This window comes from Polyodon spathula, chromosome 15 (assembly GCF_017654505.1).
Source record: "Polyodon spathula isolate WHYD16114869_AA chromosome 15, ASM1765450v1, whole genome shotgun sequence".
Classification (NCBI taxonomy): domain Eukaryota; kingdom Metazoa; phylum Chordata; class Actinopteri; order Acipenseriformes; family Polyodontidae; genus Polyodon; species Polyodon spathula.
Window position 1 is genome coordinate 11,176,978 of NC_054548.1, and position 25,892 is coordinate 11,202,869.

General features: G+C 35.7%; 1 protein-coding gene across 1 annotated transcript; it reads left to right on the plus strand.

Moving 5' to 3' along the window:
* Positions 1 to 1,522: 1,522 nt before the first annotated feature.
* LOC121327915 (gamma-tubulin complex component 3 homolog) lies at positions 1,523 to 25,822 on the plus strand. Its single transcript, XM_041272249.1, has 22 exons — positions 1,523 to 1,737; positions 3,237 to 3,344; positions 3,595 to 3,662; positions 4,178 to 4,255; positions 5,875 to 6,092; positions 10,147 to 10,313; positions 10,749 to 10,867; positions 12,967 to 13,092; positions 13,473 to 13,541; positions 13,989 to 14,121; positions 15,496 to 15,662; positions 15,876 to 15,986; positions 16,519 to 16,627; positions 17,136 to 17,325; positions 18,533 to 18,668; positions 18,782 to 18,850; positions 20,334 to 20,469; positions 21,972 to 22,060; positions 22,143 to 22,274; positions 23,033 to 23,173; positions 23,825 to 23,941; positions 24,336 to 25,822. Exons 1-22 carry the CDS (start codon positions 1,662 to 1,664, stop codon positions 24,495 to 24,497), a joined length of 2,721 nt encoding a protein of 906 aa, XP_041128183.1. The 5' UTR covers positions 1,523 to 1,661; the 3' UTR covers positions 24,498 to 25,822.
* The last annotated feature ends 70 nt before the right edge of the window (positions 25,823 to 25,892 follow it).

The following is a 25,892-nucleotide window of genomic DNA, read 5'->3' on the forward strand; positions in this document are numbered from 1 at the left end:
TCACAAGGTTCACTCACACCGCGTTATGATTGTTTCCAACTTGTTTCAATGTTACTAATTTACACCGTTGTATAAGATTGTTCGCAAAATATAAATCACGTCTTTTCAGTGTTTTCATGTTTGCTCTCTGTACTACACAGCTTATTCACTAGTGATGTACTGCATCATTAGTGAATAAACTGTATTGCACAAAGCTTATTAACTAGGTACTTTTGAAGAAAGTAAAGGCACAGTATTAGAAATAAACTGCGGTGTTACTGGGGTCAGTAAGGTTTGGGTTCTGCACTTTTTAACTGCATAGTTTGGCACTTTTACACTGGCATTCTAGCACTGCTAGTCTAGTGTAGCACAGTGAATGTAGTAGCCTAAGTGAAGTACATAATGGTATTTATAAACTGCGATTATATTTATAAACTGACGTGTACAACCACTGCAAATATCAGAGGTGGTGAGCGGTTGCTGTTTCCTCTAATTTTTTTTTTTTAACTGTTCTGTAAGGTGGCATTAAAAAAATAAATAAATAACAAAAAAAAAACAAACAAACAAACAAACAAAAAACTCCCCCGACTGCTTACTTACTGTCAGAGTAACATTTGCTTTGCACTTGCGTCCTGAAAAAAAAAAAAGAAGAAAAAGTTTGGCAATGAGATGAAGAAAACGTTGCTCTGTGTGGAACAGTGTGCCTGCTTTTTAAATATGCTTAAATGCTGTGATAGACCAATAGAAGGAGATGTGATACGTTTTATTGGACTAAATAAACACAAATTACTCACAAACTTTCAAGGCCTCAAAAGTCAATTCTTCGGGTGAACGTAGGAAAGCGAGATTGATGTTTACATTCTAAGGTGGCATCAGAACTTTAACAGAAATAACCCATTTTGAATCACAACAATTCAATGCTGTGAATTATATACATTGTTCACATAATCTTATTTCTACCTGTATTATTGACAGTAGGTTTTTATAGGCTGACTTAGCTCCTGTTTACTGCCAGATCAATATTGGTTTATAAGATTATTATAATCAGGCTGTCTGGATGTGCTACTGCTGTTTACACAGCACGTTTTTGTATTTTTGCTACACCTTTCTACATCAAATATGTTTATGTAACATGTTTAAAAATAAATAAATACAATTTAAAAAAAAATAAAAAATACAAAAACACACACAAAACTCTGGAATGGATCTCAGTCTCTTTTTTTGCAAGCACATCCGTTTAATGTATTAGCCTTATAAGAGTCTGGGCCATCGGTTTAACAAGTTATATAGAAAACAAATGTTAAACTTTGCATACTTTGGTGACTCGTGGACACACGCCACCTTGGCAGATTGCTATTTTTGATACCAAGTAAAACAATCTATACAAATAGAACATAACCATTTATTTACTGAAAACAACCACCAGTATATCAATGCTTCTGCGCGTGCAGTCAAAGTAAAGTAGGAACTGTTCTCCCCTCGGAACCTCTAGTGCGCTCTTTGTTCGCTGGAAGGCAGTGTTTTCATTATGTTTGCCCGTGTCTTTTCGGAGGATTGTGGGTCCACTTTCGGCGGGTTAAGTTAAAATGGCGTCGTTGCTAAGAGCGGATAGTGAAAGCATGAATAACGGCTGCAGGTAGATTTGGACACCGAACCGTAACGGTATTGCACATAGCAGCGCAATGGCAGGCCTGGATCAGAAATCACCTAATGTCTTGCTTCAGAGCCTGTGTTGTCGGATCATGGGCAAGAGCGAAGGTAAAAAAAAACCAGCAAGTATATGTGATCTGATGACACACTATGTTTAGCATAGTGTGTCATCATGGCTGTGTTTACTCTTCTACACAGTGTAGAATGAGGGTAGGCCTTGCATAGGCCAAACTGTCACTAGTCTCTTCTTTTTTCATATCAGAACTCGTACGGTGTTGCTTTGTAATGCATAGCAAAAGTGCTCGCTCGGTCAGGCTGACAAGTAAAAGTGGAATGTACTGCACACAAAAAGAGACTACAGTACACTTAACTGTATTTTTACAAACAATGGTATAGAAGATATATTTCAAATACGTTGTTACACTTTTGCCAATATGGCAATATTCCTGTACATTTTAACGATATTATCATTACCTTCAGTGGTTTTTACGACTGATGGGGTGCGCGAAGTACACTGTATTGGATGTCAAGGCAGCAGGACAGAAGTCGCTACTATAACTAATCAAATTAAAATGGTAAAGTGATTTGCTGATCCTGAGTGACAGAAATCTATAGGAATCCTTGCACAAGTTTGTTCTTTACTGATCTGTGGCAAGTAGCACAAGGATAGATTGGGCACTAGCTGTAAATCACCTTTCTCAAAACCAAATACAATGCCTGCATTAATCCAACTCAATTCATAATTTACAGCTGTGTAGTAGTCAAACTATATAATCTACTTTTTATTTTGCACTTGTCAATATATTTATACTAACTTCTATGAGTACGTTTCAAAATGTAGAAATACGTCTGCAAGGAATACTAATCATTTAAATAAATTTTTGAATTGGTACGGTATATTCCCCTTTGTAGTCTGTAATCTTCACGGTGTTATTAATTATATTAGCTGTGAAGTGGTTAGACGCAAAGGTTTCCTTCTACTTGGATGGAATGGCACACTTGCCAGCAGACGATTTGTTTTACTTGTGGAGGTGGCATGTGACACCTGAAGGGGTCAGACAATGTGCACAGTAACCCCAACATTGACTGCAGGCAGTGAGCCATTGGTATTGACCGGAAACGTCTGCAGTTTGTTTTGATACCACACCCTACACCCATAGATCATAATGCAAATAGCAATAATGAAACACCCCTTACAATGACATTCCCACAACACAGTGTTTGGTTTTGTTAGTTTAATCACTTCAATTTAGAATTCGTATAATTTCGATAACAAAAAAAAATACATCCAGTTAGTAAAATCTAAACAGTTTAATTTCTTAGTTATGTCAGTGTTTGTTGCTGCAATATCACTGTGGTATGTGACCTGACCACTCAAGTGTCACTCCTGACTCCTGGTACTAGTTGCAATGACTTAATTATGGAGCCTAATTTCTTAGTCTCAGCCAAGGTAATATAAGGTAGTCCACGATAAGTGCTTACTGTATACCAGTTACAGTAATAATCCTCTAAAGTATGTCATTGTTTTGAAATTCTAAGTATTGAGCGATATCATGAGTGAATATTTTAGTATTCATACTTTTTTTTGGTTTGAATTTGTTTTTTAGTTGATGTTGCACACCAGTTCCAATATGCTGTTCGAGTTGTTGGAAGTAATTACGCTCCTACAATTGAACGGGATGAGTTTCTTGTTGCCGAAAAGATAAAAAAAGAACGTAAGTTAACATTTTTTTGATGTTTTTAATGTTTATTTTTGGCAGATTAGCTGAAACTGATGTGTTTCGCTTTTTTTTAATGCAGATTTGATTCCCCATTGCAGAATTTATATTTAAACCTTCCTAGTATTTAGTAATTTATCTTATGTCATTAAGCATCTTCAGGACAAAAACACATCAATTGTACATTTTTGTGTGTGTGTTTTTTTTTTAGTCTGTGACGTTAAGTTAAAAAAGCCTATTCTTTCAGTTGTAAAGCAGAGAAGAGAAGCAGATGCTGCACTTTTATCGGAGCTTCACAGAAAACTTCAGTCACAGGTTTGTTTTTAAAATTCATCTTTTCTAATGCTGCAGTACACAGCTAATTTAACCTGCCACAGTTTCACTTTTACATTCTGGGCTGATTATGTATAATGTAATGCTCTGGTGTATACCAGTATTGTAATCATCTGGTTGGATGCAGTAAAACATTTTGTAGATGTATACGTAAAGTATAATCCGTATACTGTAGCTGAATAACTTTATACAGGGTGGCTCAAAAGTCATTGAACAGTGTATCATTAACTGTGACTTCTACTGTAAATCACCCTCTATACTGTAGCAGTATGAGGGTGGGGAGAGGACGTGTGCCTTAGAAATGCATTCACAATTTAGGACCCCAAGGCACTTATTATCCAATTAAACACATTTTAGCTAAATTCAAGACAAAAACAAAATTAAGTTGGCTTTGGTCAGAAATTAATTTTGTGACCTCATAATGCTGTTTGGCTGGTCATTAAACATATTTGTATTACATTGTAAAATGTAGTATTTAACTTTTGTTTCCCACACAGGGGGTGTTAAAGAACAGGTGGTCCATACTCTACCTCTTGCTCAGCCTTTGTGAGGATCCACGTAAACCACCCGCCAGGGTAATAGCAGGATTTAATTTATGCGTTTATTAAGTCTGTGGAGTCTGATCAACTGTGCTAGTTCATATACAGTACAAAATGTACAGCAATGATTACTTTTGGTAATATATGTTAATGACCACAAAGTTTTCTTCTTCAGGTGAAGAGTGGAAACTTTATGAAAACTATATTTTGTTAGATTAATCAAGGATGGAAATAAGACTCCCATTGCATAGCAGTTGAATCCATTTCTGGTTTTACCATGAGTTTAATAAGACACACCTGAGCTTGTTACCTGTACACAGTGGCTAATCGGACGTGTAGTAAAAACCTGGAATGGATGAAACTGTAATACAATAGGGGTCTTGTTTCTGTCCCTGTTAACTGTTTAAAAAGTATCTGCCCAGTAACTGGTATTAGATTATATTTTGCATGTTAGTTTTAAATATAGTAGTCCTTTTGCAATTTAGATCTACACATCTCTCTTAAATTATTGATGTATGTAATATTTAAAGTCGTCCCTGCAGCGGTAGAAAATTCCCCAAATCTTAACATGCCCGATCAGGCATGTAGCTCTAAATTCTACATGCCCAACACAAAATTTTGCACGCCCAGGTGTAAAACTGAAAAACACTTTTCTGCCGCCTGTGATTCCACACCGATAGAGGACTCTAGGACTGCATGTCCTGCGGTGTTTCTAGTGCCAACAGTCTCAGACATCCAATGTTCCACTGCTGCATCCTCTTAGTTGACATTTTTTATCATCAAATAAGCATACCAAGTGCTTAATTTGTCATATTCCCGGTACCTCTAGTTAAAAAGGGGTCAGCAGAATAGCTTAACCAATAGCAGCTCAAAACATTCGAGCATCAAATTCATGCAGGTGCACAGGGATGCAACACTACAACACATGCGATGCTGGCTGGAAGGGAGGTAGTTAAAACAAGAAGGTGATGTGGAAGCAAATCTGAAAGTTTAAATCTGTAATAAACTAATCGCTTGCTTTTGTTTTAGGGCATTGAAAAATTGTAGGTGCCCGACTCGGGCATCTAAGCAATTTTTTTTACATGCGCCACCGAAAATTGTACATGCCCCGAGCATGTCGGGCAATATAATTTTCGAACACTGCCCTGTAATGAGGAGGCCTTTTTAGGTTTGCATCCGCCTTTTCTTCAGCCCTATTTGCTGATTTTGCAGGCTGTGCAGATTATATAAAAGATGCAGTCGAGTGGAAAAAGTGAAATTGTTTCCTGCTTTGTTTTATTACAGAAGATTAACCACACTGAAGCTGTTTGCTATAATGCGAAGTGCGAGATACTGGTGTTTAATTAGGATAGTTATTTTCTAATTTTGAAGTGGATGTAATGGTGACCTGTGTGGTATAGTATTGTTAGAACAGAAACCAATTTAGAGATAGTCGTAGTTTCACACTAAATTAATTCCTCATGGAAGACTTCTAATTTTCGGCCTTAACACAGTTAACTTTTAAAACATTAGTAAGTGCAAACTTGTCACTGAAGAAAAGCTTAGAAAATACAGTAGGACTTGCAAGAGTAGTCTGTTAAATGTGTTTTTTTTGTTTTTTGTTTTTATTTTAAATCTAGAAGATTCAACTAGATTTTCTTCTTTTGTTATTCTAGGTTGGCAATTATGCAGCACTATTTGCTCAGGCTTTGCCGAGAGATGCTCAATCTACCCCACAATACTACGGTGCCAGGCCACAGAGCCTCCCGCTAAGCTATCCTGATAGGACCCAGTCTGCACAGAGCTCTGGTAGTATGGGCAGCAGTTGGGTCAGCAGTCTCAGTGTATATGCAACGAATGGGCCAACACCTACCCCACAGTCTCTGCTTCAAGGGTGAGTTCATGGTGTTTTTGCTATATGTATTAAGTATGTATAAAATATGTATCAAGTCCTAAAGGATTTAGAAGGGAACTTGCGCTTGAATGAGGTTGGACAGTTTGCATTTGACAAATGCAGGCATCATTTGTGTGCTGTAAATTTCCATACACAATTAGACAGTGATTCATCCATTATGTCAAACTCTCAATCATAAAAAAAAAAAAATGTTATGGCTTGTGCCTTCACAATAATGAACTAAGACTAAACATTGTAATAAAAAAGTACACTTGACCTGGTGTTTTCAGTAGTTTAGTATTTATTATATTTACTTGTTTTTTTTTTCAGTTTAAATTACAGTGGTGTACAGTGTGTACAGATTTAATATTTATGCAAGTATTAAAAACCCAGCATAACATTGAAAATTATGTTTTTAGTGGTATTCTGGGATTAAGATAGTTATATAAAAATCAAATACCAGACTTCAATAAAAGTGACTTGTATTAGAATCCAAGCCTCATTTTTATATTTTGTTCTGCCACAGTTTGCCACAGTTTGTGTACAGGTACTACATTGATTAGATAGATACACCTTGAGCTCTGCGAAATGGGATAAATAGATTGTTTGTTCTGGGCAGTGGTGTACAAGATACCTTGAGCTCTGGGCAAAACAATTGAATGTAGTCCAGATAAATAGGTTGTGTGTACTGTCTCTATGATAATGGCAACATGGAAACAAAGGGAGCTGTAACTATGCCATCGTATTCCAGACAAAGTGTTCCGAAAACAAAGTGAAAATGTGTTCCACTTTCTTATTAGTTTTTTTCTGCCCAAGTTGCCGATCATCGTGGATTTTAATATGAAAAACCGGAGTGTTTGTTTTTATTTTATTGAAAACAAAACATTAAAATTCAATAACAAAACAGTTTTATGAAAAGCTGGCTGGTGTTGTGAAAAAGTGTACAATATAATGAGGATAGGCAGGGGCAGTCTATCTTATCCAGAAACTTCAACTTAATGTTGCTGGAATCTGGAGTGATGTTGATTTTACACTATAATTAAATATGGATGTGTCAATGGACAAAGCATTTAAGTATTGCGTTTACGAGCAAAATATATATTACTGTTTGTGTTGATGCTACACTCTAGTACTAGCATGTGGACAGTAAATTGTAGAATGTGAGGATTTTACACATCATTAAGTTTTAAAGAAGCACTCTGGTTTCACTTGCGGCTGTTTGAAGCTGACATTTTCCATCATGCAGTTAGGAGGCTGTTGCTTAAAGTTTAACAAAAACATTAATTAGGCTTTTATGTTTGTGAACTGGCTAACATTAAACTGTCGGCCTTGAAAAATATTCCCTTCATGCACCAAGTTGTTTTTGGTTTTGAGGGTTATGCAGTTGAATTGTCTTTTGCCAAAATTCCATTTAAACAGAGGGGTATGTAGATGTTCAAGTATAAATCTAATGACAAATTAGGATAAAGTGTACCTTATTGCCACATTAGATTTCATATTGCTGTAAGATCCCAGTATCTTTTTTTGGAACTTTAAAGTGAGCTTTTACAGGTGTGCAAGTTTGTCGAAACAGAGCTTACCTTTGTTTTGTTTAATATTCCTATTACTTTGATTAGGCCTAGTTTCTTTAGAGTCGTATTTGCAGTTTTAGCATAAAAATATTTTAAGCATCTTCTCAAAAACTGTTATAAAAAATCCCCATGAATAATGTGCGATGCTGGTTACTCCAATGTAATTTTTTTTCTGACTAGTAAAGCCATGGTGGTCAATTATAAATTGACCCCTTAGCGAACAGGTGGGCATGCTCAAAACACTGGTGCCATAGAGGTAGAGTTTTGACACACAGGTAGGCTAAACATTCCATCAGTCATGTATCATGTAAGGGCCTTCAGCAAAGCCTGTGCTACTTATATATATTTTAAGTTACTAAAGCACATTTTACTTTTTTTTTTTAAGGACACTTGAGTTCATTGTTTAACAGGAGAGTTTGAATATACTTTATGAACACACGGAACAAGACAAGTTACACAGAACAAACAGCATGATTTTGCAGTAAGATGTGAAGGCTAGAAAATTAATTTAGAGAATATATCTATATATATATATATATATATATATATATATATATATATATATATATATATATATTCTATTATATATATATAGATATAGATATATATATATAGATAATATTTCCCGCAGTGGTTGGAAAAAGAAGTATATTTATAGTATATATACTCTAAATATATAACATTCAATTATTAATTTTTAACATTCATGAATAATTTCTTATCCGAACAAAAAAGTCACCAACCATGATAATTATTGTGTACGAGATCAAACTCCTCCATGTAAGTGGAATTAGAATATTTCTCTTGGTACTGTATTGAGGTTTTTATTGGAAATAGGCTACCCACTGAAATTGTCTACCACTGACACCTGAATCTTCCGGATCATGGAATTTTGAGAACTGCCTATTACTCATATATTGAGGTAAATGTTTGTATTCATTAATAACATTGAAAAAAAATCAGGAAAAATTAAACTCCAGAAAAACTTATTTTTTTAATGTAGTGCCTGCTCTGCAGCCATGTAACGGTATATTTTTCAAAAGCTTGGTTACATGTCAATGTTTTTAACACTAAAGATCATGATCACATTTAATTTTAACGTTTAAAAAAAAAAAAAAGTCATGGGTGCTGAGCATCAAGTAGTATTTAAAATGTTTTATGAGGAACCGAGTTATGCAGTGTGACAGCCAGATCATTTGAAATGTGTAAAAAAAAAGTTAAACTGGAGATAGACAGGAGAAACATTTCATTTTCATATAACTAAAAATGTCTTGTTTGCTGCATTTTTTGTTATCAAAAAAACACTGCATTGATTAGGGATGGGAAGTTTAAACGTATACAGTCTAAAGAAGTGGTAAAATGTCTAATAATGTGCTAGACATATAATCGGTCATGTGACAGATGTCACCAAATGCATATTTTTTTTATAGGCATTAATTTTAGTAATTTATCATCAGTAGTCTGTCGCGAATCAGACTGCTCTAGTGCCACAGTAAGGGCTGACATTATAAAAAGGAAGGGGTTTGGCAATTGGCCCCAAGTAGCTTTTCTAATTGGTGCAACAGAAAGATTGACACTGGGGCGGGTTTTATTCTCAGTCGATCTGGCGCTTTTTTGGTGCACTGTGTGTGTGCCTGTAGTAGGCGTGTTGTAGCATAAATTCCACAATGGGGTTAAATAACATTAATGAAAAGTGTTTTTTCTGAGTTTGTTCTATATTTAAAATGGATTCTCTAAACAAAGGAAGCCACTTTTTTTTTTATTTTGAAGAACCGGACGAGAAAACCGTGGTATGTAAATAATTATGCCAAACAAAACTGCAGTACCATAAAAACACAAGTTCAGTGCTTCACAGTTTGAAATGAAAACATTCAGATATATTGTGGATGGAGCTACTGATGGCAATAAAAAGCACACATCCATAACAACATTTGCTGTAGATTTGGCCGAACAGGGTGTTCACATTATCCCCTATGAGGACAGTGCGTGTGAATCGTGAATGCAGCAGTTTTGAAATCAATGTAAGATTATCCCAATACTGTGCCGAGCCATAAAACAACATCAGCGAGGCTGGAAAAAGTTAAAGAAAATTGTGCTGCAGCTGTTCATACAAAACTTTCAAAGAGCGAAAAAGTTGAAATTACCACAGGCTCCCCTTCCCCAATCTTCCCATAGGTGCAAGGCTTTTTTCACTTGAATTTGTTCTTTAAGCTTTGGATTAAACGGCCATTTAAGTTTAGTACAATTTTTATTTGTATGTTGGAACTGCACTAAAGTAAAGGACCCCTGAGACACACTTCAAACAAGTAGACAAGGCTTCTCTTTTTACAACTTAATGTAAAGTTACGTGGATACAGGAATTTGAATACTTTAGTAATACTTGACCATATGCAATTAACTGCACAAGAAGGCAAACATTATATTAATTAGGCCTTCATAAATGTTTACGTTGTCTGAGCATTAATGCAGTGTTCTTGTTTCAGACAAACTCAAGGCATGGGAGACTCTCTTCGCCAGCAGTTGAGCTCACGGCTCGCGTGGAATCTCTCTGCCGCAGCGCCTTCAGTACCAACTTCTACCTCAAGAGGCCTTGCAAACTGTGTGACACGCAGTGTGCCAAGATCTAGAAGGGAAGGGGACACAGGAAGCGGTGTGTAGTCTGTTGACGGCTGAAAAACTAGTTCACTGCCAATCGAAAACATTCCTTTTATTGTGCTATTCAAAGAAGGGTTTTGAATCATTCCCTTTCTGTTATTCTTGTTCACATCGGACTGTCTGGTCTGTTGTGGATTGATTAAAAGTATCTATGCTTGTACTTGCCAACTCGGGGTTGCAGGCTGCTGATATATCTGTCTTATCTCTCCTTGCAAGTGAAAAATAGTAAATACATAACATACGTTCTGTGAGGTAGCACAGAAAGCCTGCCAGTTTCACGTATTGCCCTTCAGTTTCCCCAAATTGAAACATTTACTGGTACTTAAGCTTTCAGCCTTTAAAAGAGCATGGTCCATTTTAACTATTGACCATTTCCAAATTGTAAATTTTAATGTTCCAGTGAAACATTGTGTTTTTTCTTTTTCTCCAGGATCTGTTGAAATAAGTGAGTCTGCCCTCGTAAGAGACATTTTATACGTCTTCCAGGGAATTGATGGAAAATGCATCAAAATGTGCAGTTCTGAAAGCTGCTATAAAATAGATGGAAAGGTAAGTCTTCTGTGAAATATAGTGTAGTGATGTCTTTCTTATACATGTTGCATTTTTCTTAGAACATGTTTTTAATGTATTGTTAAAAAAAAAAAGTTATTTGTGTAACTTTGACAGATTGTTCTTTTAAGAGGGGCCACTAACACATATCATGTGCTTTGCCAATTTTGCATAAGTAGAATGTGTCTGTCTAGACTCTCCAGTTCTAATGAAGTGCTCTGATGAAGGCATAATGATCTAACATATGTTACCTGAAAATGTAACAAAAGATTAGCCAGGAACAGTTTTAAGATTAAAAAAAAAAAAAAAAAACTGATCCAGTATTCACAATATACAGCACAGGAAGGAAATCCACCTCCATGACTTATTTCTTCAAATTAACCTAGTTTTATCAAAATTCTACAACTATGGAGCCTCTGTACTGAATTCTTTTTATAGTATGTTCAGCATTTTTTTTCTTGATTGCCTCCAAACACTGCGTGTAAGATTGGTATACTTAAATGAGAGGCTATCCAATGTATGCAGGAGCCATATCATATGTTAAGTTTGTATATATTACTATTGTCTAGCATTTTCCCTCAAAAGTTACTCAATGTTAAACAATCTTTTCGCTACCTTAATGGAAATAATTTATTCGATGTAAACTCATTTGAAAATAACCTAGGTTTAAGCCAGTGACCTTCAGTTTGAACAGTTAATACTTCTAGTATACCAAATTTGCCATGTCCTTCCTTGATTCAGATTTGGAGGACAAGATAAGAGAAAGGCAGTCAGTAATTTGCAGAAATTGTTTTCACCAGCTGACATGGTTCACACTGGGCATACGATTCATATGAATGTTACGAATGCATCACCTTGCGTTCAAATCGTAGACGCTGCGGACGAGTTAGTAGATTTCAACTTCTCAGCGTCAAGTTGGTGACGTCACTCGTGTTCAACCAATCACACACCTTTCTCTTTAATAATTCCATTAAATAAGTTAAATGCGGCTGTGTGCACGACTCCCCGAACCTCCAGAAGAGTGTTGTCTTTTTTAAACCAATCAGAATGAACTAACGCAGGGAGAAGATCGCTCAGTGTGAACTACAGCCTGCGTCTGTCTGAATCGTATGCCCAGCGTGAACCAGCCTTAATAATCAATATACTCAGGCAGACCTTGATTTTTGATAGAGTTTCATATTTGAGCTCCTCAAATTCTTTTGCCACCTACAATGTTTTGTTTTCAGACTACATTGCAAGAAATGGCCTAAATGTACATATTACAGTTTTCTATGCTTTTTATGATAAATAATATATTATTTTAGGGTTTCGGATTTCAGTATTTGTTTTTTCAAAATTTGTCGTTTCGATTGAAGCAGAAACAACTCCATTTATATTTATATACTATTTATATTACATTACAGTAATGACATTGCACTAAACAGATTATATAATACATTGTTACAATTAACTACATTTTCTGAAGTGATATTCTGCTTGGTTTCCTCTAGCATTTGTACCTGGTGGTGTCACTGCACTTTATACTACTGCCTGTTCCGTGCTACTGTGCTATTATCTGAAAATGAATAAAACTGTCACTGCAAATATTTAGACTAGTACCTTTATTAGCTTACTTCTAGAAAATGTCATTTACCAAGTCAGCTTTCAATCAAACAGTAACATGTATACAGTAGACTGAGTAGAGAGAACTTCTATTTATAGTTACTGTTCCAGCATATTCCCATATTGCATTGGTTGTATTGAATAGATAATTGTCTCTAAAAGTAGAGACCAAGGCCAAATCTGCTGATGTCCTTCTAACCATTTTACTTTCACCTTTCTAATTGGCACCAATCTTCCTAAAAAGGACAACACCGTTTCAAGGTGAGGGCACATTTATAATTGTGCTTCAAGGCTTTCATTAGTCTCCTTCCTGAAAAGCAAATATTGAAATGACCCTGAAGTGTTGTGTTGCAGCATGTTCCCTTGGAATTATTATTGTTGATGATGCAGCTAATAAAGGGGATGGCCATGGATGTTTTAGCACGAGTGAAAGTTACATTTCATGTTCTTTGTGCCTAAGTGCAGGTGTTGATAATGTATTTTGCTATGTCTTGTAGATTGCAATATCTAAGTCGCTGAGAGACATCACAAGCAGGCTAGCAGAATTGGGGTGGTTACATAACAAAGTGAGAAAATACACAGATCAGAGGAGCCTAGACCGGGCATTTGGACTTGTTGGACAGGTAACATGCTGAGATTCTCAGGTTTTATTATTGCGTGTTAGTTATTGATTAATTTAAGGGGGAAAAAAATCATGCCAGTTTTCTGTATCTGGCGAAGCTCCGTATTGCAGTAGCAATTGCAGGTCATGAGTATTCGTTAATAAATGAGAAATGCCAATAGGTCGGCCACTATAGAAATGAAGTTCAGTAAGTGCTTTGTCAAAAACAAGAAAACCTAATGAAACAGTAACACAATCATTGTGGAAAAGCAATACACACAACTATTGTTAAAGAAGAAAATGCCCAACTTGAAAGGATAAATATTAGTCACTGCAAAAGTGAAGAAAGATGCACTGTTACTGCTGTGTGGTATTGTATTCATTTCATTGTACTTGTTTCAGAGTTTTTGTGCTGCTTTACATCAGGAACTCAAGGAGTACTACAGACTACTCTCTGTTTTGCATTCCCAGGTAAGAATTTATGGAGGAAATTAAATCAATTACCTGCTTGCTAGTATATATCTTAGATCTGCCTTTTAGGAAATCTGAAGTAACTGAATTTTATTTTAAGGAAGGTATTTAGGTACTGAGGAACCTATTGTGTGTGTTTTATCTCATTCAAAATGTGGTCCCTTATGCACTGAATGATCCTGTTCATCTTCAGACTTTCATCATAGACACGTAACCTCCAATAGATTTTCTGGATTTCATTGGGGGTATAATCCAGTAAACTGTCAGTTTTTGTTATACGTAGATTTAAAAAAAAAAAAAAAAAAAAAAAAAAAAAAGTTTGATTGTATTTACACAATAGTGAGGGGTGGATGCACCACTGTTTGTGTTTTTAGTGAGTTAGAAATGACAGCGAGTCTAGTCTACAGTATGTATGTATGTATTTATTTATTTATTTATAATCATCAGCTGCAGGTTGAAGATGACCAAGGTGTGAACCTGGGGGTTGAAAACAGTTTGACACTCAGGCGCCTTCTTGTTTGGACTTACGATCCAAAGATCAGACTGAAAACCCTTGCAGCACTTGTGGATCACTGTCAAGGTTGGGATATTTTACATAGCTTTCAAATGTACTGTACATTTTCATTGAGTTTTTCTTTTAAAACTTTTCATTTAAAGATACTATTTTGTGTCAAACAATGTAAATATGACTAAGCAAAACTAGCAGCTGCTGTTGCATAACTTGACCCCAAAGAAAGCAATAGATGATCACCAGGTAACTGTATCCTGTTTGTGTGCTTACATGCACAGCTAGGACATTGTTTGTCTGGGATAATCAGTTTATTACAAATAGACAAATGATTTATTCCCCATGTATTGTCATACTCACAACTTTTCGTTCTAATTTTGAAATATTTTACGGTTTAAAAATTTTACATGTAGACAATTTATTTATAAATCCACCCCTCGATATATTGCCCCTCGCTATACTGCGGATTCGGATATATTGCAGTCCTGGCGTTGGCTCCCCATTTTAACAATCTAACTGTGCATGCCCTAGTTCCAATATGCATAGAAAGTTTCACTTAGAATTACTGTTCATTTTATTTCATACTGCACATCACAAACAAAAATATACAAAACAATTAAGAACAAAGCATTAATATCATACTGTCGCATTGCACAATAACAGAAAGCAAATTAAATATCTACTTGCTGACACGGTTTGTATTTTAGCCAACAAGGTGTTCTTGTGGCAGCAATGCACTAGCAAAAGTCACAGGGCAATGACGTCAGCTCCCTAGCAACAAGCCTCCTGTGTTGGGAATGGATTCTTTCAATGCAGCGGGTTTGTACATTTGAGAAAGGAGAGGAAGTCTCATGAAATTAATTGGAGACTTAAGTTGATGAGAAGCAATTACCCACCACAGTACAAATTAAAACAGTGTGCTGCTTGCTATATGAAAAATGAGTTAAAGCTGGTTTACATAGAGGATTTATATTGGACCCTGACGCCCCTGATAAAACGAGGGAGTGGTTGTGCAGTATTTGTTAGCCTATTTGTTTTTCTGTGGGTCTCTCCCTGTATCGTTGCCCTTGATATATAGCGGATTTATATTGGACCCCGACACCCGAGATATATCAAGTGGGTGGTGTATTTATAGGACAGTTTTACTACCCCTCCCTATGAGCTGTCTTTAGGGACGATTCTTGAGGTGCCATTCCTATTTTATCTTTAATTTTCTTGTAACTAGTGACATTTTGTTTTATATAGCCTATGGTGATTTACAAAATGAAAGAGAAACGGTCAGTTTGTTGGGCCTGAATAGATTTTTGTCCTCTTGCTTACCCTGGTTAACGATGTTAAGTGGCACAGAGTAGACAGCAGCATTAGCAACAGGTACATTTCCCCTCTCTCTTTCTTTTACATATAAACTATGTATTGGTGTTTAATGTATATACTTTGTTGTTTCAGGGAGAAAAGGGGGAGAGCTGTCGTCAGCTGTCCATGCTTATGGAAAAACAGGGGACCCGTACATGAGGGCACTAGTGCAACACATTCTCAGCCTAGTGTCCCATCCCATCCTAAATTTTTTGTACCGCTGGATTTATGATGGGGAGCTGGAGGACACGTACCACGAGGTAAGCGCTTTTTGTTATATCCTTTTTTAATGGGTATTGATTAAAACAGGAGTGGGATATTAGTAAAAATGCAGATAAGTGTACTGTATCTGTAGTGAACCTGGTTATTAATGTGTAAAATTTTTATTATTTTCTCCATCTATTTAAATGGAAAGGGACACAGGAAACTGTTTTGTTCTGAATACTGAAAAATAACCTTTGCTTTTATTGCAGTTTTTTGTAGCCTCTGACCCAACAGTGAAGACTGACCGACTCTGGCATGATAAGTATACTCTTAGAAAATCGATGATCCCTTCCTTTATAGCTATGGATCAGGCCAGAAAGGTATGTCATTTGTTTGATATTCTGAGTGTTCACAATATCGAAGGCCTCTTTGCTTTGGATCATTTTTTTTTATGATTCCCAAGCAAACTTTAGAAATTAAAGAAGGTAAACTTGAGGCATCCACCACAATGCTGTATTTTTCACAACACATTTTTAGATAATCCTTGTTCATCCTATGTAGTATTATTACTATAGTAATACTGAAACCAGTCCTGACATGCAGTGACAGAACTATGCATACAGCACTTCTCCAATTGTGATGAGCCTGGATAAGGACATTCTTTAGGACAATTAATGGGGGATTAGAATGCAGAGATCTAAGGAGATGCCTGTCTTTTATCTATGCCACATCTACATGTTTAACCTGTATCTAGAAAACAGCTTATCCAGCTGTGAAAAGTCTTACATCACAATTTTAAGCACTCATTCAGTAATGCTGTTTACAGTAGGACTGTTGGCTGAAAAAAGCTTTTTAGCTTGGATTCAGGCTTCCAGTATAATTTAAGTAAATGTGCAATGTTTTTCATCACAGGTGCTTCTAATTGGAAAATCTATTAACTTCTTGCATCAAGTTTGCCATGACCGAACTCCTCCTGGTAAAATAATAGCTGCGTCAAAATCTGCAGATTCTCCCAAAGATGGTACGACTCAGTTGTGTTTTTATTTGTTTGTTTAAACTGGGAGGTTTTAACTGTTCTTTATTTGAGTTAATGTGTTGGTGGTGGTAGTAGTAGTCGTAATGGTAGCAGTGCATGTTTTACTTCTGAAAGCAAATAAATATTTACCATTATTTTGCATTAAGTAAACAATGTTGACTGACTGCATTCCATTACATTTTGCACACATACCTGCAAACGACTTAAAATACCACATAAATGACCCCCAAGTACTACAAGTGGCTTTGGAAAAGATAAGGAAGTTAAAATAACATGCATATTAAAATGCAAATTGAATTTTTTTTCTTCAGTTTTTGGCATTCATCACTGTTTTCCATTTGTCTCCAATGAAGTAAACTATTGCTGTTGCTGATTTTGTCACAAATCGATAAAACATGGAGAATGGTACTTCAGTTATTGAAATGTTTGGCCTTGCATAGATAGTATGCTATTTCATTTTTTAAATGTCAGTGGTCAATTTTGTTGTTTCTAGCTGCCGAGTTGTTTACTGATTTGGAAGGTTCCTTCCAAGGCAATATTGATGCAGCCTATTTTGAGACAAGTAAATACCTGCTTGATGTTCTAAACAAGAATTACCACCTGCTGGATCACATGCAGGCCATGAGAAGATACTTGCTCCTGGGTCAAGGAGATTTTATACGCCACTTAATGGACCTGCTAAAGTAAGTGTCCCAGGGAACCGCAAAACCCCTTTTATTTTAACAGTGTTCATGTTAATACATTGTGCATGTCTTTTATAATAAGACTTCCTACACTAACGTTTAAACTTACTATAAATACAACATTTGTATTTTCTATTCATGGGATGTCCTTTGTACACAAGATAAGCTGTTGTGGAACAGGTTAACAATGATTGGTTGATTTTTTTTTTTATTTTTTTTTTTTGTGTGTGTGTGTGTAAATAGTCCATGCAGTAGAATCTATCCTATATTTAATCTGAGTTTGTAGTTGGCATGGCTTGTTGAACTCAAATGCACTTCCATTACAGTTTGCCTGAAGACAATTTACTGTGAACCAGAATCGTCTCTTTTTTACCTTCTTGTTTTATGCCGATTTGAAATAGAAACCCTATTGTCATTACAAATTTAGTTTTTTGGTACAGTAGGCTATTATTTGTTCAACCATACAATGATCTAATATAAAAATGTTTTGTGCTTTTAAAGTACCTTTTGTATTAAATCAGAAATCGCATATCTTCTTTTTTTCTGTCGTCTTAAACACCCTCCTCAGCGCTGTGCTGTCTTAACCTGGTGAAAGTGTTTCCACTTCATAGTAAAAAGCTTATTTGTACAGCAACATTGGATTAGAACTTTGGATTCAGTTTTGAATTAGAAGTGGTTTTCAGTTAAACGCACATTTTTGGCTTCTTGCTGTTTTATTTTTGGTTTGCATATTGTCACAGATGCAAAATTTTCCCTGTACATCAAAACACACATTCAGGTTAATTTACGTCTTACTGTACTAGTTAATTCATGACTCGCTCTACTGTATATTAAGTGGCATTTAGAATTGAAGCCATCTGTGCACAGTCAGTACATGTCATCTGCAGTTATCAAAGTCTTGCAAGCAAGTGCCACTGAAGTTACATGTGTCAAGTTGTCAAACCCCTCTGAACAGTATTTATTCTTCCAAGTCTGATCAAGATCCTGTTTAATTCATTACAATTTAAAATGTGATTATCTCCAAAAGCTTAATACTAATGCCACATAGTTTAAATAGAGATATACTTATTTTAGACTCAAAGGTAGTAACCTTGATCTAATTTTGATGTATAAGATGGACTGACTATTCTACACTGCTTAGCTAGTATTAGGCTTCCAGACCATAAGTTATGGTTCTGTTTGGTGAATGTTTGTTCTTAACTTGCAGGCCTGAATTGGTGAGGCCGGCCACTACCTTGTATCAGCATAATCTAACAGGAATCCTTGAGACGGCAGTCAGAGCAACCAATGCCCAGTTTGACAGTCCTGAGATTCTCAAACGACTTGATGTCCGACTTTTGGAGGTACCATTTCAGATATTGTTGTGAACATGTACAAAAAGCATGTTGTTGCAGAATCTATTTAATGAGAGCTTCATAAAGCATTGTAAAGTACTAACAAAACTGTCTTCTGCTAGGTATCCCCAGGTGATACAGGCTGGGATGTGTTCAGTATGGACTACCACGTCGACGGGCCAATTGCAACGGTATGTTTTACAGGAGATTTGTGAGAGTGTCTGAGTTTCTTTAAATAATGAAGGTACTAAGCACTTGGATAACACATTCTTGACTCTTTAATCTCACTAGGTTTTAATTATTGACATGAATGAAAAGGTTTCTTCAGTTAAGTGGCTTTAAATATTACATGTGCAGACCGAATCCTAATTTAGTTGTTAAGTAGCCCAGTTAGTAAAATAACATCATGTACGACAAGCTAACATATATAATGTAGTCAGATTTTAGTCTGACAGTTCTGCAATTGATAAATCCTTAAACTCTTGTCCATTATGTAGATTATTTAAGTGTTTCTCAAGTGAGTTATACAGGGCCTTTCTAGAGAGTAGGGCTTTCGCTTGTTTCAGAAGGACTTTGTTTTTATTTCTTGTTGCAGTCCTGTCCTATTATGTTAAACAATTTTTCTTCATCACATAGGTTAGTTTTCATTTTAAATATATTTTCATCTTGTGTGATATCAAGCCTTTAAAAAATAATTAAAAAAATATATATATATTTTACAATTTTATAGATTAAGAATACAATATACCATTGCGGTTAAATACAGAGCCACTCTTTGTTTTATTTATTTATTTAAAAATGTTTACACAGTCAAACGTCATTTCCCAGAGAGGTGTGTGGTCATTCTGAGTCTCCAAGACTCAAGGGTAATGAAAATATATCTTGACTGTTGTATCTGTAACCACCTTGTTTTTGCCTTTTTATTTTATGTTTTAAGTTTCTTTTTTCAGTGTATACTGTCGTTTGAAGCTGTCTTTTCACAGATTAACAACAGTAAAACTAAAGTATTACAGATTTGTAATGTATTTTTTTTCGGTTTTCACTAAATGTGACTCCGTACATTAGCAGTTTGTAATTATTTGACGAGGGAGTCAATGTTTTGATTTAACTTGGGCCCTTCTGCTAAGTATTAAACAGAAATAATGAAACTCCTTTAACTTACGTTAGATAAGACATATGGCTTTAATGTCACTTTGTAAATAAGTAAATCGTAAATAAAATAACACCGGAAACGAAGGACCATCTTTGTATAGAGCTGTAATAATAAATGTATTCAAGCATGACTTCATGGTTATTTTTTTATTATCATTCTTACTAATTTTAATCTAGAAAGTTCATATTTCATGCAAATGTTTGAACAACAAAGCATGAGGAAAAAAATGACCTTTTTTGTCATACGCCTGCTCTCTATCCTCTGTCACTTGGCATATTCATTACGTGTGACGTCATTCGGTCGGCTGGGCACTTAAGTGTAAAAGCAACTCAAGGTACCCTAATCATACCAAGCTGGCTGGGCTTGGATATGCCAGTATAAAAAGGGCAAATGGAACAGGAGAGAGTTCTCAGGGTGTCTGGATGGTGTATTTTAAAAACTTTCTTGTCATATGATCCCTAATATGTATCTTGCCGGGAGACTTTTTTTTGTTCACTTTTGAATATTGATTGTATTTGTAGGTATTCACTCGGGAGTGCATGAGTCATTACTTGCGGGTGTTCAACTTCCTCTGGAGAGCTAAACGGATGGAATATATTCTTACTGACATTTGGAAAGGCCAAATGTGTAATGCCAAACTCCTCAAGAGCATGCCAGGTAAGCAGCTGAAAATACATAGAAAAAGATTTAAATCTTAAATGGACTTTTTCACCTTTTTTCAGAATGTGTAGTTGTGCACATCATCTAGCATTTGACCCACAAAACAAAACAAAACAAACAACACCACCACCAAAAAACTAACTTAACTTTTGCTGATGCAAAGCTAGTTCTGAGTGGATCCTGTTCATTACTATGATTTTAACATTTTATTCCACTAGGTGGCGGTATTATACTTGCGTAAATCGTTACTTTTGTTTGTCAGTGTAGCAAGACGTAACTTCACTACAGTTAAGCAGAGATCATGGATATGGGATGAAATATGCTTGTATACGCAGGCATCTGGTTGCAGGTTCAGAGCTTCTCATGTTAGGAAAGAACGCACAGTAAAGTTGCCCCGTTGTCCTAAGAGCCGAACCAATGATATGTTTCTGACTGATTATGTAGGATCATATGTGAAGTGTCAAAATAGTTTCCAAGTACACCACTTGGCTTTGCATGCTTTAATTGAACTCCTGACCAATACATTAGTTTTAAACAATAAAAAATGCAAAAAGCAAGATTAATAGATGTATTTGAAATGTTTTGTGTTTTACATTCAGAAACCTTTGGTTTTCTTCACAATCTACATATGACCATTACTGTGTGTTTGTTTTATTTATTTATTTTATTTATTACTTATTATTTCAGTACAGATGTAGCCTAGTTATTTTCCAATCTCCCACCTGTGGTGACTAATTAGTAAGGTGTAAAAACAGCAAGTATTGGGTCTTGAAGGATTCAATGACCACCCCTGTTAATAATCCCACATTCATTTACAAAGGTTTGATAAGCTGCAATGAGCCTGGTATTAATAATGCATTGAACAGTACTTTCTATTTTTAGCACACAATATAGTCTGTGTAGGCTTTGTAGCAGGATATCAGGGTGAAGGTCAAGAGCTGATAATTGGGTAAAGTCTACAACCTCTGAAGGTTTGATGTTTCCTTCTTTAAGGGGAGGCTAGAGACGAAAGGGCTTTGAAACAAGTGATGTGGGGTCCCAGGGTTACCCAAATTAAATATCGGTTTGCTTTATCTTTTAAATGTTTCATGTGCTCTGGACAAATGGCGGTAGACTCTGTAAAAACACCAATTGTTTGCAGAAGGAGTCTAGGTTGAAGACATACAGTGTAAGATTTGAATGTCTAAATATTGAATGTAAAAGCGCTAAGTTTCATTTGCTATGCTATAGACATAATAGTCGGTACTTTATGTGCTGTGATAGCTCTTGTAACGCTAACCAATTACTTTGCTTACATGATGGATCACAGCAAAATACACTTGCAAATGGCTGCTTCATACAGTAATAATATCAAGTGAACAGCGGCAACCTGCCAGCCCTCTAATGTCATGTGTTTGCCTTTTACTTTGTTATTATTGTAAACCATTTCCATTAGCTATAGATGTCACTTTACTAATTAGGTTAAGGGTTCCTTCATTATGACTTTGCATTCTTTACAGAACTCTCTGGAGTGCTGCATCAGTGTCACATCCTGGCATCTGAAATGGTCCACTTTATTCACCAAATGCAGTATTACATTACCTTTGAGGTATGTTCCGTAGTTTGTATTCAGTAATGACGCTTGCACTTGTGCATTTATCCATGTTGATTAGCGATCACTGGGTTTGTAGGTGCTGGAATGCTCTTGGGATGAACTCTGGAACAAGGTGCAACAAGCGCAAGATTTGGACCACATCATTGCAGCTCACGAAGTGTTCCTTGATACCATCATTTCACGGTGTCTCCTAGACAGTAACTCGCGAGTAAGTCTTTTTAACCCAAAAATTGTATTGTTTATTACGGTTTCCGGTAAGATGCTTTTGCTTCCCTTATTCTTCCTATCTTATTTTTCTCTCCTATAAATATAAGTTTCTTCAGTATTCTGATGCACAATGACTGAAAGTGTAAATGTAAATAAATATATTTGTATACAGCGTTTTAAAGCTGGCCAAAAATTCAACCCTGTCCAAGGATAAACGTTTTCACATGAACACCTGTATTGTATTATTTAAACAACCTTTAGAATTTATTTGACTAAAGTTAAAAACATGTGGTGTATATCTTGGGATTGCATTTCTGTTTCCTAGTAAACCGTTTCTTGTTCTTGTGCTCCAACAGTGCACATTTCTTTTTTTGTTTTTATTCTTGAAATTTTTTTTTTTTTTAAATAAATAAATAAATAATAATTAATAATACTAAAGTGTTGATAGAATGCCAGAATATGACCGTCATGTGGAATTCACAGATTGTCATCTGGGGCAGATCATGAAATTTGATCGATTTGACTGCATTATTTAGTTTTGTTATCTTAACCTACATTTATGCTATTTAAATTAGATTGTCTTCTGGCTTGCCCCAGGACCAGCAAAACATGTTTGTAGTAGTATATATTTTATTTTAACTGAGATATTTCTGAACCTACACGCGCACAAGAATCCACACTGAAACAGTTAATACAAGTAATAACTAAGGTAACCTCTCCTGAAATTGAAACGGTACTTGGAATGTTTCTTTTTATTAGGCTCTTCTGAATCAGCTTCGAGCCATCTTTGATCAAATTATTGAGTTCCAGAATGCACAGGACACCTTGTACCGGGCTGCACTGGAGGAGCTCCAGCTCAGACTGCAGTTTGAAGAAAAGAAGAAACGGCTCCAATCTGAGGTATCCTTTACAGCTGCATTTTATATTGTAATCTATCGATGATCCCTAGGGCCAGTGATACTCTCCCAATCAAGAAGTATAAATATGATTCAGGGATATTGTGCAAGGGTTTAAAAAACCCGTCAAGGTGCCAGTGTATCCTCTCTGTCTTGCCCTCTTCAGAAAACTTTAATCCACATACTGTACACACAGCTCCTGTTACATTAGACGTCATAGAAGAACTTAATAGGAAGCAAGTCATTCAGGCAGACATTGTTAAAAATATGTTTTTGCTATTTGAGCAAAGGTAAAACAAATCAAGTGTTTTTATTTTGTACTCTGCATTGCTGTACTGTACTTTAAAGATTTATTATTTACACGGAATGGGAAAACAAGTATTTTGTAGAGCAATTCACACTTTAAAACAAAAATGCAATTGCTGAAAAAGGTTTTTAAATAGCCATTTATCACTGTATTTAGAGGGGAAAACCCCTTCCACATTTAAATTAGATTTAACTGAAGCTATAAAGGAAAAATAAATACAATTCAAGTAATTTATCCCCATAAAGTTGAAGTGGTATATGGTTCTCATATACCATTCAAACGACTGCAGATTCTTCTTTAATACTGCAGTAATACAAATGCAATGCTGGACCTGCTCATGTATTTCAGGGGGAATGGGGAGTAACAGCAGCAGATGAAGAGGTGGAAAACAAACGAGTTCAAGACTTTTGTGAAACTGTACCAAAAATGCGCTCTCAGCTACGAATACTTACACATTTCTACCAGGTATGTCACTACTTTGCAGTAAGTGTGTCTTTCTTGTTAGCCTTTTTTTCTTCTAAGACCTTTCATTAGCTTTGAGTCTGTCTGAAGAATTGTAAGTCCTGAAACTCAGTTACTTAGAATAGCAGAAACCAGCAAACATGACATTTTAAAACTGCTTAATTATACTGAAGAATGTGTACTATATTATTTTGACAAATACCTTTTAAAGGGAATAATCAAATAATCTGTACCCCTTATGATAAACGGTTGGTAGCACAAGTTCCTGATCTGCAGTTTTTTTTCTTCTTTATTGTAAATATTTCTCTTTTGTTATGCATTATGTATTCTAGTTTTAAAATAATATCAACTGCCAGATTCTCATTCTAGCCGATTGGATAACTGTGTTATATTTCAGGGTATTGTGCAGCAGTTCTTGGTGTTGCTGATGACGAGTACGGATGAAAGTCTCCAGTTTCTTAGCTTCAGACTCGATTTCAACGAGCACTACAAAGCAAGAGAACCTCGGCTGCGGATGTCCTTGGGGACCACTAGGGGGCGACGAAGCAGCAACATGTAAAACAGCCAGCAGCATTTTATACAACAACTCAATAGGGCTACATGAACATTTTAAGTGTGTCAGATGCTGGGTTTCTGTGTTGTTGCCAAACAAAACCTAGCACCCCAAAACTTCTCCATTTAAACCATGTGGCTAAATGATGTGTCATTTAATTGCACAAGGTCAATTTCATTTTTTTTGGTTTTGTTTTTATAGCTGACTTTTAGAAACTAAAAATGGCAATTAATTCTCTTAACTAGATGACATCACATCAGTGCTAGTGACTTGCATACATTATGCTAGTATACATTGTTTGCTAGTAGTTTTTTCTTAATCATTGTGTAAAAAGTTGCTTTTTTTCTCCCACTGTAAATTCCCACATTCTGCTACTGTTGCACTTGGTTTGTGTACACATTATTTTATTGTGCTTATGTTTACAAAGGATTGGAGACTACAATTGCAGAGACATTTTTCTTGTATTACAAAAACTTTATTATTCTGTCAGGACAGGAATAGACAGATGGACTCTTAACATCTTAAAAGCAATGACAACATTTTAACATCACCATCACTTGTCAGTTTAAAAAATAAATAAAGAATAATCTGTAAGTATACATTTGGACAATCAGCAGCATGTAGCAATGCTGACTACTAGCTGATGTCTTGAGTATTTGCTATTATGACGGTCTTGCAGTGTCTCATCTACCAAGACTACTAATCAGCACTTTGCCTTCGCTGTTGATGATTAGAGGAATTCAAGTTTTATAATTTCAGATTTATTTATTTTGGCACCATATTACTATCTAGCATCAACAGAACAATGGTGTTAAACATAACTTGAACCAAGAGATATGCTTAACTTTGGGACAGTCAACTTGCTAACCTAATTGAGGCTCCACTAGCAGTCAAATTTCAAATGACATTGTCTTTTTGGACTGAATAATGTCTTTCTTGTTGCAGCTTTTGATAACCCAGTATCACACATAGTGTAATTCACTTATCTGTTAATGTCTTAGCAATTGACACACCACAAGCCCAGGCTTACTGAGCACCTTCACTTGGGGGTGAAGTTGTGTTTAACAGCCTGAATGAATGTATGGCTCAACTATGATTTATTCCCTTTTAAGTTCTGCAATAGTGTATTTATTCAGTGTGACCGCAGATCTCTCCTCCTTACACCATACCTCTCCACTTGGATCAGATGCTGTTTCTCGACTATAGCATTATGGAGCAACACATCAGGAGAATATTTCAGCAGATTTATATAGGACAGATATATATAGCAAATACACACATTTAAAAAACAGTTGTGCCACATATTCTTAAATAAAATTATTTCTTGATTTGTATGCATTTTTGATGAAAAGGTGCTTTAATGAAAGAGGTGTTTTATATGAGTGTCTAAGCTCATGATTT

Excerpts from the sequence above, each read along its gene's own strand:
- LOC121327915 (XM_041272249.1), top strand. The coding sequence starts at position 1,662 with ATGGCAGGCCTGGATCAGAAATCACCTAATGTCTTGCTTCAGAGCCTG. Across the intron at positions 10,868-12,966 it reads GCTATAAAATAGATGGAAAG|ATTGCAATATCTAAGTCGCT; the intron begins GTAAGTCTTCTG and ends TATGTCTTGTAG. Across the intron at positions 16,628-17,135 it reads TGCAGATTCTCCCAAAGATG|CTGCCGAGTTGTTTACTGAT; the intron begins GTACGACTCAGT and ends TGTTGTTTCTAG.